Source organism: Clarias gariepinus, chromosome 3 (genome assembly GCF_024256425.1).
Source record: "Clarias gariepinus isolate MV-2021 ecotype Netherlands chromosome 3, CGAR_prim_01v2, whole genome shotgun sequence".
Taxonomy (NCBI): domain Eukaryota; kingdom Metazoa; phylum Chordata; class Actinopteri; order Siluriformes; family Clariidae; genus Clarias; species Clarias gariepinus.
The window spans coordinates 36,465,001-36,478,099 of record NC_071102.1 but is presented as its reverse complement, the minus strand read 5'-3'; the positions used below and the strand labels follow the sequence as shown (position 1 = coordinate 36,478,099).

The following is a 13,099-nucleotide window of genomic DNA, read 5'->3' as shown; positions in this document are numbered from 1 at the left end:
ATATGTGTGTGTGTGTGTATGTATATGCAGTCCGCACTACAACTTGGCACAGGTATTTAATTGTAAACTTTGTGTTCTTGAAAATATTTCTTCCGTGCTGGAACACGGACTCTAATGCAAAGGTTCCGCTTCTGTTTGACATAAAGTTAAAACGAATAAAAAATTATTTTATAAGACAGTAAGACGTCAGGTCGTTTTGAATATTAAAAACGACTGTACACATCACATTTGATTGTAAGATACACATTAAACACATTCGAATATAGTGCACAGCGTGTATTCTTTATGACAGTCTAATTTTGTGTTTGTATACAAATCCACTTCCGCGTACGTCATTTCCGATGTGTTAGACAGCCTTCAGTGTTGTGTTTTTGTTTTCGAGTAATAGGACATTTAAACAAATATGTAAATATCATAAAACACAACTTGTTTGTTTAAGTCCACTTAAAATAACAAAACGGTGCTAATAGTTATTATCAATATATCGCGTTAGTTTTTGGTAAAAGCCCACATGTTCATTTTTTTTAAAATATAAACTCAGGACTGATATTTGTGGCAAATTTCCATCAGGAAGCAAACGATTGTCAAAGTACTACTAATAATAATAGTGCCAATAATAATAATAATAATAATAATAAAATATGTATGCTGTTAGTCAACGAAACAAGTCCTGTAATTTAAAATGGTTCAATTAATTAATGTAATTAATTAATAATAAAACAAATATTACATAAAATCATTCAAGTCAGTTAAAACACACCAAAATGCACATGTGTGAGATGTGAAAGTGTGATAAGTGTGGTCATGGTAATAAGACAAAGTGGTAGATCTGGATATGTGTGTGTCTGTATTTGTGTGTGTGTGGGAGAGAGAGAGAGGGAGAGAGAGAGAGCGGTGTGACTGCATACCTGTGGTAATTAAACACCAGGAAAGTGTGTCTGTGGTGGGTTTGGTTTGGGGATAAGTTGATGGGAGTTAGGTAAAGCAGTGTGTAAGTGTGTGTGTGATGTGATGTTACTGGGGTAAAGGGGGGGAGGACGAGGAGGAGGAGATCTGCAGTGAAAGGCAGCAGATAAGCTCGGGCTCAGGAGCGACTCGGCTCTCTCACTGCAGAATTTAGAAGAATAACACACACATGGATGTTTCAACGAGCTATGTGACAATGAACAGGAGGAAAAAAGCCTGAGATCAGCAGGAGCAGCGCGCAGGAGTCGGATTTGGCCTTTTAATCCGGCGGATCATTAGCAGATCGAGTAACAGAGCAGGAATAGTGCGGTGTGTGTGTGTGTGTGTGTCATGGGGAAGGAGGTGAACGGAGTGACACGGAGTCGCTTTGAGGTGAGACTGCCATCAGAAACCCGACCAGCACCCGGGTTCAGGTCTGATTACTGATCGGATGTGGATTTAACGCGTGTTTCAGGCCTGTTTACCCAAACTCTCAGCTGTTTCCTCTTTGTTTTGTGTGTGTGTGTGTGTGTTCAGGCTTCTCCTGCTCGCAGCACGGAGCCGCTTAGGGTTTCCTCTTAGGCCGAGTTGTTTTTATTCTGACTTTATTTCTGACATCAGCTTTAATCGCTCTCACACACTTCGTCAAACTGAAATAATGTCCTTCCTGTGTGTTATAATGTTTCTCTCTCATACACACACACACACACACACACGCCTGCTTGTCGAGTTAGTTCGCCTGCTTTTGTGCCGACAATCAAAACAAACTGTCCGCATGTCTGCCTCTCACACATACAATATAATACACACTTTACACACTGAATCTCGTCAAAATCTGATCGGGTCCGATCACCCCAAACTGGACTGTTGTAAAGCCGAGAACGCGCACGCGCGCGCGCACACACACACACTCGCGCGGCCTGGACTCGTACGAAAAGACGGGAAATACATCAGTCAGAAGTGTGACATGTCGTTTTAATCGGCAGAGAGAACCGAGTCCGGGTTCGGCTCGTCACACTGACTGATTTGTCTGATCTACGGGCACACTTTCGTGTCGCGTGTTTAAGGCAACAGTGTAGCGCCGTGTGTGATGACGTCAGAGTATAAAGCGCACAATCGCGCTGTTTGCGTTGATGCTGCTGTCACTAATCCTCACACACAGACTGACCAGTGATCTGTAAAGATATAAATATGGAAAGGTAAGGTTGAGCTGACTCAGCGATTTGCCCAGGGGTGGCACAGGAGGGGAGGGGGGTGTGTGTGATGGGGCAGAAACACACTGTGATGGGTGTCACGTGATGGTTTAAAGATAAGTTTGTGCATCTGCGAAAATGACAGAAATTAACATTTCTGTCCTGAATTTGTCATACTAAAGGAAACCGTCTACGTCAGCGCGGTCTCTAAGGCTGCGTTCACATTCCAAAGAAAACACATTCAAAAATGATTCAGATTATTTTAGCCTAAAGTGGACTTGCGGGTCATGACAGTTCACATTCTTAATTACACGTGGCTTTTACTTTTCAGTTCTGTTCTATTTTACTTTTACTTATTGTCGCAAAGCATCTTTACAGAATCAAAAATTAGTGTGAATTCAAACAATCAGATTGTCCCCAATCACTTTTTATCTGACTCTAATGTGGATGCGTACTGTATGCCCTCTTAAACAACATGCATTCGCCCGTCACTGACCATGTATCGAATATGTGTCCGATCCAGGAGCAAATATGAAAGTGACTCAGATCTGAAAAAACATGTTCGTCCACATAACCCCTAAAAATTTAAACTCAAAATCTGAATTTAAAAGAGTCGCACAGCTCTGTTACTATTACTCTATTGCAGACTAACAAAATGCACAATGTTCTCTTTTGTTGTCTTGTGTCCACACTGAAACCCTCAACAACACAACTGGGGTTTCGTGAAAACTTTACAGTCAGAACGTTCTGTCTGAGAACGCTAATGCTCAGTAATATTCTGCTAATGTCAGATTACTGTAACATCAAGACTCTGTATGGGCCACCTGATCCAACACGCCTCACTGATTCATTCAACAAACAGTCTAACATACTGGGTTGTGACATTGCCATGACACCCATGAGGTAGCCCTTACTAACATAAGCTGTGTTTATACAGTCTCACAAGCAGTTGACAAAATGATAGGAAACTCACTAACGTAAACCTGTGTGTATGGTAGACATTGGGGGATCAATTCAGTGATGTATCGTGATTTTGTGTGGCAATGAATGTATCACTCCACCACCACTCCATATTTCTTTAATTAGTTTTTCAATTTGTATATGAATGCATTTGAGGTGTTAAATGTTACTGTTCCTTTATGATCCTGCTGGTGGCCCACTCCGAACTGTTCAGACAGCACAGCACTCTGTTCTGCAGGAGCAAATTGTTTGCTACATTGTATAAAATTGTAACAAAATCTGAAAGTAAGAAATCGGGATGTTTATGAAATCGTGATACTTACTGAATTGCAATACAAATTGCATTGGCACAGAGGTATCGTGATATTGTATCAGGTGGCCCCTGGTAATTCCCATCCGTAGTATGTGAATCATGTTGAAATCGGCTCTTCGTTATCGTTAATGACAGACAAATCATTTCCTAAACACATCTACAGTATTATGACTAGCCTGTTGAATTAGCACACAATTTGCATGTCCTGTAAGAGTCAGAGGTGAGTGTGTCTCTGTACCAATAGGCATACTACAGTGGCTGATCTGCGTCACTTTAAGATTTGTTGTGCAACACACCTTCAGCTTTCTTAGCCTTTATAAAGTTTTATGCGTGTGGCTAAATGTAAGTTTGCTATAAATGGACTTGATGACTGAGCGGTGCGTTTGACTACAATGAGAAGAAAGCTTCTGAAATCACCTCAGCCTTACAGAAATCAAGTATCAGACACATCTCAGTATTAATCAGGAAATCAGGAAAGCTTATGGAATTAGAATGGGTGTTTAAACTGTTCATTTGTATGATGAGAGTGATGAGTGTGAGAATGATGTACAGCAATAATTGTGTCTCTAAGACTATCGCATATGACTTTCCCCCTTTGCATTGTGTAAACACGCACCTGAATGCTCCAGACCAGCAAACTGCCAAAACTTCTGCTTTTATAGAGGTCTGCACACCTGCTAATGATCACTTAAGCAAGGGCTGATTATTAACATCACCTCACTGCAACTTACCCTCTTAAATCCTGTGGAGGCAGTAAGGGGGTACTTCGTATTGCATGTCTGTTTTTTTGGTTTCATTTTTGTTAAATAAATAGTCTCACAGTGAAAAATGTTGTATGATGTTGCTTGTTTGAGGTTATATTTGCATAAAACCGAGACCCGCTAAAATCAAATGATTGTTTTAATTTAAAAAGGGCCACTAACTTGCTAATCAACTTCTGCTTCGTACAGATAGCACTTTGCTTCTTCATGTAACATCATCAAGCTGAGGAGGAAAAGAAAAATGGTTACGAACTCAATTAAAATTTTTTTTGTATTTACAAAAAAATGTAAAACTGTTAGTTTAGCATCTGTTACCATTGTTTAGCTAGCAGTTTTACTTAACAGTGGAGATTAAAGCTAGTTACCAGCAAGTTACTCGCTTGTTCTTGTTGTTATGTGTGTGGTGAAACAGTGTGTAACTGAAGCTAATTCATTAGTAACACAGCTAGCAGTCGTTAAAGTTTTTAAAGTCTGTGTTAAGAGTCTCTTTAACTAAATAATTTATACGCAAACTAAACTCATGCACTGGTTGCTACTCAGACAGTTAGCTAGGAGACTAAAATATCAAACAGTAGTACTTTCTTTAGTTTATAGCTGCGATGGAAAACATGGTTAACAAAATCCTTAAATAAGGTTGCATATGTGTTATATCTTTAGCTTGAAGAACTAGCTTTTGTTAAAGTTTTCAGTTCGCTTCTGCTAGCTTTAAGGTTTATCCGAGGTTGTGTGATTAGCATAATGCTCACAGTGATCATTCAGTCTGAGACCGTAGGCACAATGGCTTGGAAATGTCACAGATGAATGTAGGAGAACTGTAGGTTGGAGAGAAGATGATCAGTCGCATAGCATCTGTAAATCTCTTAGCGATGCGCTGGTGTTCCTGAGAGAGTATAGGAAATAAGAAATAAGAAAAATTTATTTAAAAAGCTAACTGCTAGCACTGTGATGTGATCGTGCAGAGATCTGACAAACTGAATAAAATGAAAAGTATATGAATAAATACTAAAACTATATTCCAGTGTTAGCATTGTTCTGGTAAATACCCTGAAGGAAAACACACAGACACACACACACACAAGAAAGAATGTGTTTAATATGAGATTTTAAAGCTAAATCAGCTTATTCAATAAAATGGTTAAAAGAATGCTAGCTACTCCTAGCATAAACTACCTCATAACGTAGCAGTTATGCTAGTGAGTACACAACTGGAAAGCGTTTTATACATACATATAAAGACACAATGAGCATGGAAGTGACACACCACCATCTGGAACGTTAAATGATTACTAAAATGATTGCATGTGAATAAAAATGCTATAATTTCACTTAGCATTGATGGCTAATTCTGCTGAGAGTGTTGCGTCACAGCTTGTAAACTCTGAGCTGAACGTGTGTGTGTCTGCGTGTGAAGTGTGAATAATAATTTCTGGGGAATTTTCTGATAAACACCCAGACAGTGTATGCGACTGGGTTTGGGTGTAATGTAAGCATATTTTAATTAAATATATTTGTGTATGCAGCAATGTATCAATATGATAATATTAATCATTATAATATTAATCTGAGTGAAATAATATAGAGGTTAAGTAAGAAAAGCAGACAGGTCGTAAAACATAGCAGTAAGGGGATGGTTAGAGTGACCCAGATAAGACAAGATAAGGTGCCAGGTGTCGGACTTGGCCTAATGAAGGATTGAAACAAGTGGTGGATACACGTATACATGTCTAAGTAAAAATATAGACAAATATCCAAAAGACACACGATCAGTTTTAGGAATACTGAGTTTAATAAAAGTAGACACAAAAATAAACTAGTATGTGCATCTACCAAATAAAGAGATGCTCATACATGGTCTGTCTCTTGAGAACTGTAGAATAAACCAGGAACAACCAATTGATAGAAAAAACCAAGGGCAAAGCAGGGAGGATAGAAAAATCCTGGAACAACCAACAAAAAACCAAGGACAGAAGAAATAATCAGGTGACAGACACCAGATAAGCACCAGGCACTAGAAACCAGATAAAAAGAGAGGCATGAAGGGAAAGGATGACCAAGCAATGTGGGGAGAGGGGCTAACGAGGTGTACGGGGAACTATGTAATAAATTATACAATGAAACTAAACTTGAAAGAATCAGGGGGATCTCCCTGTGAGACAGTGTGTGTGTGTAGATGGCCATGTGGGCGGACTGGACGGACAGATAAGAAATAGGAAAAATCAGAGACGCAGAGCTAGTCTTGTGAATAAAATATTTTAATAAGAGTAGACACAGAATAAAAAGGCATATCTACATGGTAATAATATAAAATACAGTATAAAAGCCCAACGTAAAATACAAAACATAAGGGGCCAGGGTAAAAGCATCAACAGAAATAAAATTCTTCAGAAGGAACACGGTCTGAACTGCCCTGGCTGTCCGAATCATCCAAAGGGATGAAGTCATCAATGGAGAAGTCGCAGTTGGCTATAAAATAGAATAAAATGTATAAAAACATTGAATGGGGTAAAATAAGGCAAATAAGTAAAATAGTGTAAAGGAGATGCTTACCCATGGCTGGTCTCTTGAGAAATTAAGAACATACCAAAGAAAAACAAGGAAAAAATGATTAAAAAGATAATAGAAAATAACTATTAAAGAAGATGAATTATAATGGAGAGAAGTTTCGAGCATAGTAAGAGTCAGATAAACGCAGGAAGAAGTCAAATAACGAGGTGTAAATATAAAGGGAAAGAGTTATGAGCATGGAGAGGAGTCAGATAGCGAGGTGTATGGCATAATGGTACAAGATAAGAGAAATGTCTTTTTAATGGAAAAATTAATTGATAATGGATTAAAATTTTGCTGTGGTCAACAGATGAATGTACAGGGGAGGAGACTGGGAATTTCCCCCCTGAACTGTATAAAAGGTGCGTGCTTTTGACTGTGAATTCAGTCTGGACTTGGCACTGCTTTGGTTCTGATCCAAAGCATGGCTAGGCTAGCTCATCTGGGTTCTTATTGCTGCAATAAAAGCCTGACTTGCTTCATCCAGCTCTGCGTGGCGTAATCTTCTTTAATTCTTCTTTAATTCTCTTTGTAAATGACTTGTTAACTGAGTGATATTTTAAACTAACAGCAGGTGGAAGAATTTTCTCCCACAGTAACACAAAAACCACACTTTGCTTATCAGGAATAAAAGCAGTTTTTTTTTTTTTTGTTTCTCTTCCTCAGATGTTCTCAAACAATGACGAGGCCATCATCAACAAGAAGCTGCCTAAGGAGCTGTTGTTACGGTTAGCAAAATAACACACATCTGACGCCCTGGCTAATGAGCTAATTATAAATAAAAATATATTAAAATTAAAATCAGTCCTTCAGTGTTGGCGTGATGTATACCAGTGTCTGGGACGAAGTACGAAGACTTTGTCAGAGAGAAAAAGATCGAGATGTCAGTTGTAGGATTTGTTTATTTAGCGAAGCACAAAAATGCTAATAATTTTTAATATGCAATTGTTTTTCAGTGTTTAATTCAGCCATTCATAGCTTTAGTTAATTTTTAGATGGAAATAATTGATTAGAAATATTGTATGTGAATTTTAAACCTAATTATTAAAATGAAAGTTTTAAACTTTTTATTATTTTTATAAACGATTTCTTGTGGCCCACCTGCAGTACCCTTGTGGCCCGACACATTTGGAAAACACTGATCTAGAAAGTATTATTATTATAAATATATAATAATTATTAATAATAATAATAATAATAATAATAAGGTTTTTTATGATTCTATGGCTTTTTATACCAGTTCATAAGTTTTTGGACATGAGCTAAGGCTAACGTTTCTAATAGCGCGCGGATTAGCCTTAGGAGATGAGTGGTTACTGATGCAGTGTGTGAGCTTTAGAGTCTTACACAAACTATTTTCATCTGAACATTTCACTTTTCCAGAATTTTCTCCTTCCTGGACGTGGTCACCCTCTGTCGCTGTGCACAGGTGTCTCGGGTAAGGGAACATGTGTGTGTGTGTGTGTGTGTGTGTGTGTGTGTGTGTGTGTGTGTGTGAGTGTGTGAATAGTGCATGATAGTGAGTGAGAGAGATTCATCGTTCAATGTGTTTAGTTCAGACTGATTTGTTCTAAATGGTTTAAATGATGTGTGTGAAAGTGTGTAGTAAAATAAAGTGTGTGCGTGTGCTCCTCAGTCGTGGAACGTTCTGGCTCTGGATGGCAGTAACTGGCAGCGCATCGACCTCTTCGACTTCCAGAGGGACATCGAGGTCAGGAGAAATTCGCGCGATTAAACATGCACATATACTGTACTCGTATACACACACAAACATATGACTTTTATTTTTACATATTCTTAGATGCATGTACTGTTTTGTGTGTGTTTTGTGGGATGCAGGGTTGTGTAGTAGAGAATATCTCTAAACGATGTGGAGGATTCCTGAGGAAGCTCAGTCTGCGAGGATGTTTAGGTGTAGGAGACAGTGCACTCAGGTACAAACAGGAAATCTTTTCTTCTTCTGTCTCTTTTAGTTCCTTTATTCCTCCCTTTGCTTCCTTTTTTTCATTCTTTACCCATTTATTCATCTCGCTTTCCTTTTTCTTACTTTCATTAAAAAAATTGCCTGCTTATTTTCTTTTTTGTTGTTTAACAAGGCATGCAATCCAGCTTGCATTACCACCAACTGTGGGTCTCATTCTTCCTCATCATCCCTCTTTACCTTCATTACTTTGTTATTTCCTCCCTCCATCTTATTCTCTCTTGATCCAAGGGTCACACCAAACAGTTGCGGCTAAGTGTTATGATGTGCTGTAGTGTGTGTGTGTGTGTGTGAGATATTGTCTCAACTTTGTTAACACTATAGTTAACTGTTGTGTGATTATTTTTTTTAAATTGCAGGACGTTTGCGCAAAACTGTAGAAACATCGAGCTGCTCAGCTTGAACGGCTGCACAAAGATCACAGACAGGTGTGTGTGTTAGTGAGTGCATGCATGTGTGTGTGTGTGTGCATGCATGCATGCATGTGTGAGTGAGTGAGTGCATGTTTCTAAATGATAGATTCTGTGTGTGTATTTCTCTCTGCAGTACGTGTAACAGTCTGAGTAAATTCTGTCCCAAACTGAAGCACTTGGATCTTGCCTCATGCACCTCCATCACCAACCTGTCCCTCAAAGCACTCAGGTGAGCACACACACACACACACACACACACACACACACACACACACACACACACACACACACACACACAGTTCCTACATCAAGATGTCCTGTGTAATGGTTGTTTCTCCGTCTCTAAAACACTTAACTCACTATCAGTGTAAACTAGAGCAGGAACCAGTTTCACCTTCTGAGTCTCGGTTCCTCTCATGGTTCCTTTCTGAAGTTCTCTCTGTTAGAAAGATCTGTACGAATATCTGAATGCAGGACACAACCTCTCATTTCTGTTCTTGTTCTTGGTGTGTGTGTGTGTGTGTGTGTGTGTGTGTGTGTTTGTTTATCTGTAGTGAGGGCTGTCCACTGTTGGAGCAGCTGAACATCTCGTGGTGTGATCAGGTGACCAAAGACGGCATCCAGGCGCTGGTGCGCTGCTGTCCGGGCCTGAAGGGTCTGTTCCTCAAAGGCTGCACACAGGTACTGAACGCTGCACTCTGATTGGTCAGAACGAGTTGATTTCTGTGTAACAGCCTCGTGCTGCAGTTTTATGTGAAAGCGCTGATTCTAATACATTACGGTTTCCATAGTAATGGCTGGTTGACGGAGACAAGCACAGTTTTAATCTGTTTGTTCTCTCGTGTAGCTCGAAGACGAGGCGCTGAAACACATCGGTGCCCACTGTCCAGAATTGGTCACTCTCAACCTCCAGACATGCTCAGTAAGTGCACGCACACACACACACACACACACACACACACACACACCAAATATACAGTAGATTAATGTAATGAGGAAATGCAATCTAAAGTTTTTTTGTGTGTTTGTGTGAGTAGCAGATCACAGATGAAGGCTTGATAACGATTTGTCGAGGTTGTCATCGGCTGCAGTCTCTCTGTGTATCCGGCTGCGCAAACATCACAGACGCTATTCTTAATGCCCTGGGACAGAACTGTCCTCGTCTCAGGTATGTCTCTTTCTCTCTTACACACACTCTCTGTATAAATTGCAGTAACCCAAGTAACCCATAAGTTTTTTTGTGTGTCTTCAGAATATTAGAAGTGGCTCGCTGTTCACAGCTCACAGATGTCGGCTTCACCACACTCGCACGGGTCAGTGCTACACACACACACACACACACACACAGGTCTTAATTCATTCTCCATGTAGGTGTGTGCTGTGCGTTAGGTGTGAGTGGAGTAATGTATCTATTATTATAAACATTAACATTAACCTTTTGCTTCTTGTTTTTCTCCTGCAGAACTGTCATGAGCTGGAGAAGATGGACCTGGAGGAGTGTGTACAGGTGTGTGTTGGCTTTTTTTTTTTTTTTTAAGTCAGTGTCTGTGATTTCTTTTTCTTGTATTTCCTCCGTTACAGAGGTTTGATGAAGTGCTGTGTGTGTGTTTCCTGTAGATCACAGACACCACGCTTATCCAGCTGTCCATACACTGCCCCCGGCTTCAGGTTCTTGTGAGTATCGTAAGGTGGTTATGGCACTAACCTGCTGCAGAGCGGGAAACGGATTTGAGCTCCCGCTGGCTTAGAAAGAAATGTGAGATGGATTTAGTTTTGCACATGAGAGAGATTAGAACTGGATAATTTCGGCAGAATGTAAAACTACGGTGGCCCTGAAGTGCAAAACAAATTAACAAAACTGAAAACAAAATAACAAATTCAAAACCAAATTAACATAACGGAAAACAAAATAACTAATATCTGACTGGCCGAGAAATGCAATACAAATTAACAAAACGGAAAACAAATTAAAAACCAAATAACAAAACCCAAACTATTTTTTTGGAGGGGGGGAGTTTTGTTGTTTTGTTTTTGTTGTTTTGTTATTTTGTTTTTTGGATTTGTTAATTTGGTTTTGAATGTGTTAATTTGTTTTCCGTTTTGTTAATTTGTATTGCACTTAAAAGGTAGGTATAGTTAGCGAATGAAATGCTTACCACTGATTGGACGAGACATCTGTCACTCAAGATATACAGGAAGTAGGAACTTGTTTCTTTATCTTTGTTTCTTGTGTGTTCTGCTTCACTTTAAACTATGATGGCCGTGAAGTGCAAAAAAATTAACAAAACTGACTTCAGGGCCACCGTAAGAACGCCATATTTGAAACCACAATAATGTTTGCACATTTATACACACACAAATCTACCGCTACTACAGTACTGCCTGTATATCTTGAGTGACAGATGTCTCGTCCAATCAGCGGTAAGCATTTCATTCGCTAACTATACCTACCTTTCCGGTTTGTATCGGACTGGCCGAGAAGTGCAATACAAATTAACAAAACGGAAAACAAATTAACAAATTCAAAACCAAATTAACAAATCCGAAAACAAAATAACAAAAACAAAAACAAAACAACAAAACTCCCCCCCTCCAAAAAATAGTTTGGGTTTTGTTCATTTGGTTTTGAATTTGTTATTTTGTTTTCAGTTTTGTTAATTTGTTTTGCACTTCAGGGCCACTGTATAAAACACAGCTACTGACCTAATATGTGCCATTAACTGTCATCATGTTATCCCCTCCCTATTCCTCTGTGTCATTACTGTAACTCCTCCTGTTTCTCTCTGTTACGTTATCATCTTCTCTCCTGTGTGTCATTACTGTAACTCATCCTGAAGGACATGTGGGGGAAACCACAGCGGAACTGTATATACATTTACATTTAGGCATTTGGCAGACGCTCTCATCCAGAGCGACTTACATTTTTATCTCATTACACATCTGAGCAGTTGAGGGTTAAGGGCCTTGCTCAAGGGCCCAACAGTGGCAACTTGGTGGTTGTGGGGTTTGAACCTGGGATCTTCCGAACCGTAGTCCAATGCCTTAACCACTGAGCTACCCCTACCCCTATATAAACGTCTACAGGATATTTGTGTTGTGTGGCTCTCACAATAGTGTTTGCAACTATATATTTTTTTTCCTTTAGATTTGTTCCATTTCTCTCTCTGTCATCTCATTATTTCCTCCCTCTCTGTGTCGTTATTGTAACTGCTCCCGTTTCACTCTGTCATCACGGTATCATCTCCTCTCCCCTGTGTCATTACTTAAACTTCTTTTTCTCTCTGTCATCATGTTATCACCTCCCTCCCCTTTGTCATTAATGTCACTCACAGTTTTTTTGTCATCACATTATCACCACCTCTTTTGTGTCATTACTGTAACTCCTCTTCTTTCTGTCATCTTATCATCTTCTCCCTTTCTGTGTCATTACCGTAACTCATCCTTTTTCTCTGTCATCACATTATCACCTTCTCTCCTCAGTGTCATTGCTGTAACTCCTCCTGTTTCTGTCATCACATTATCACCACCTCTTCTGTCATTACTGTAACTCATCCTTTTTCTCTCTGTCATCTCATTATCTTTGTGTCATTACTGTAACTCCTCCTGTTTCTGTCATCACGTTATCACCTTCTCTCCTCAGTGTCATTACTGTAACTCCTCCTGTTTCTGTCATCACGTTATCACCTTCTCTCCTCAGTGTCATTACTGTAACTCCTCCTGTTTCTGTCATCACGTTATCACCTTCTCTCCTCAGTGTCATTACTGTTACTCCTCCTGTTTCTCTTTGTCATCACGTTATCTTTTTGTCATTACTGTAACTCCTCCTGTTTCTGTCATCACGTTATCACCTTCTCTCCTCAGTGTCATTACTGTTACTCCTCCTGTTTCTCTTTGTCATCACGTTATCTTTTTGTCATTACTGTAACTCTACCTGTTTCTCTCTGTTATCACCGTATCATCTCCCCTCCTCAGTGTCCTTGCAGTAACTT

At 39.5% G+C, this 13,099-nt stretch overlaps 1 protein-coding gene across 1 annotated transcript in view; it reads left to right on the top strand.

The window, feature by feature from the left end:
- The first annotated feature begins 915 nt into the window (after nucleotides 1-915).
- Nucleotides 916-13,099, top strand: part of fbxl20 (F-box and leucine-rich repeat protein 20) — a 13,758-nt gene continuing 1,574 nt past the window's right edge. Inside the window, exons 1-13 of the mRNA XM_053493128.1 lie at nucleotides 916-1,338; nucleotides 7,383-7,444; nucleotides 8,100-8,154; nucleotides 8,353-8,427; nucleotides 8,556-8,650; nucleotides 9,057-9,125; nucleotides 9,244-9,339; nucleotides 9,665-9,791; nucleotides 9,958-10,032; nucleotides 10,148-10,278; nucleotides 10,363-10,423; nucleotides 10,573-10,617; nucleotides 10,728-10,784. Coding sequence (XP_053349103.1) covers nucleotides 1,297-1,338; nucleotides 7,383-7,444; nucleotides 8,100-8,154; nucleotides 8,353-8,427; nucleotides 8,556-8,650; nucleotides 9,057-9,125; nucleotides 9,244-9,339; nucleotides 9,665-9,791; nucleotides 9,958-10,032; nucleotides 10,148-10,278; nucleotides 10,363-10,423; nucleotides 10,573-10,617; nucleotides 10,728-10,784 — 990 coding nt within the window. The 5' untranslated portion in view covers nucleotides 916-1,296. The remainder of the gene's footprint in view (nucleotides 1,339-7,382; nucleotides 7,445-8,099; nucleotides 8,155-8,352; nucleotides 8,428-8,555; nucleotides 8,651-9,056; nucleotides 9,126-9,243; nucleotides 9,340-9,664; nucleotides 9,792-9,957; nucleotides 10,033-10,147; nucleotides 10,279-10,362; nucleotides 10,424-10,572; nucleotides 10,618-10,727; nucleotides 10,785-13,099) is intronic.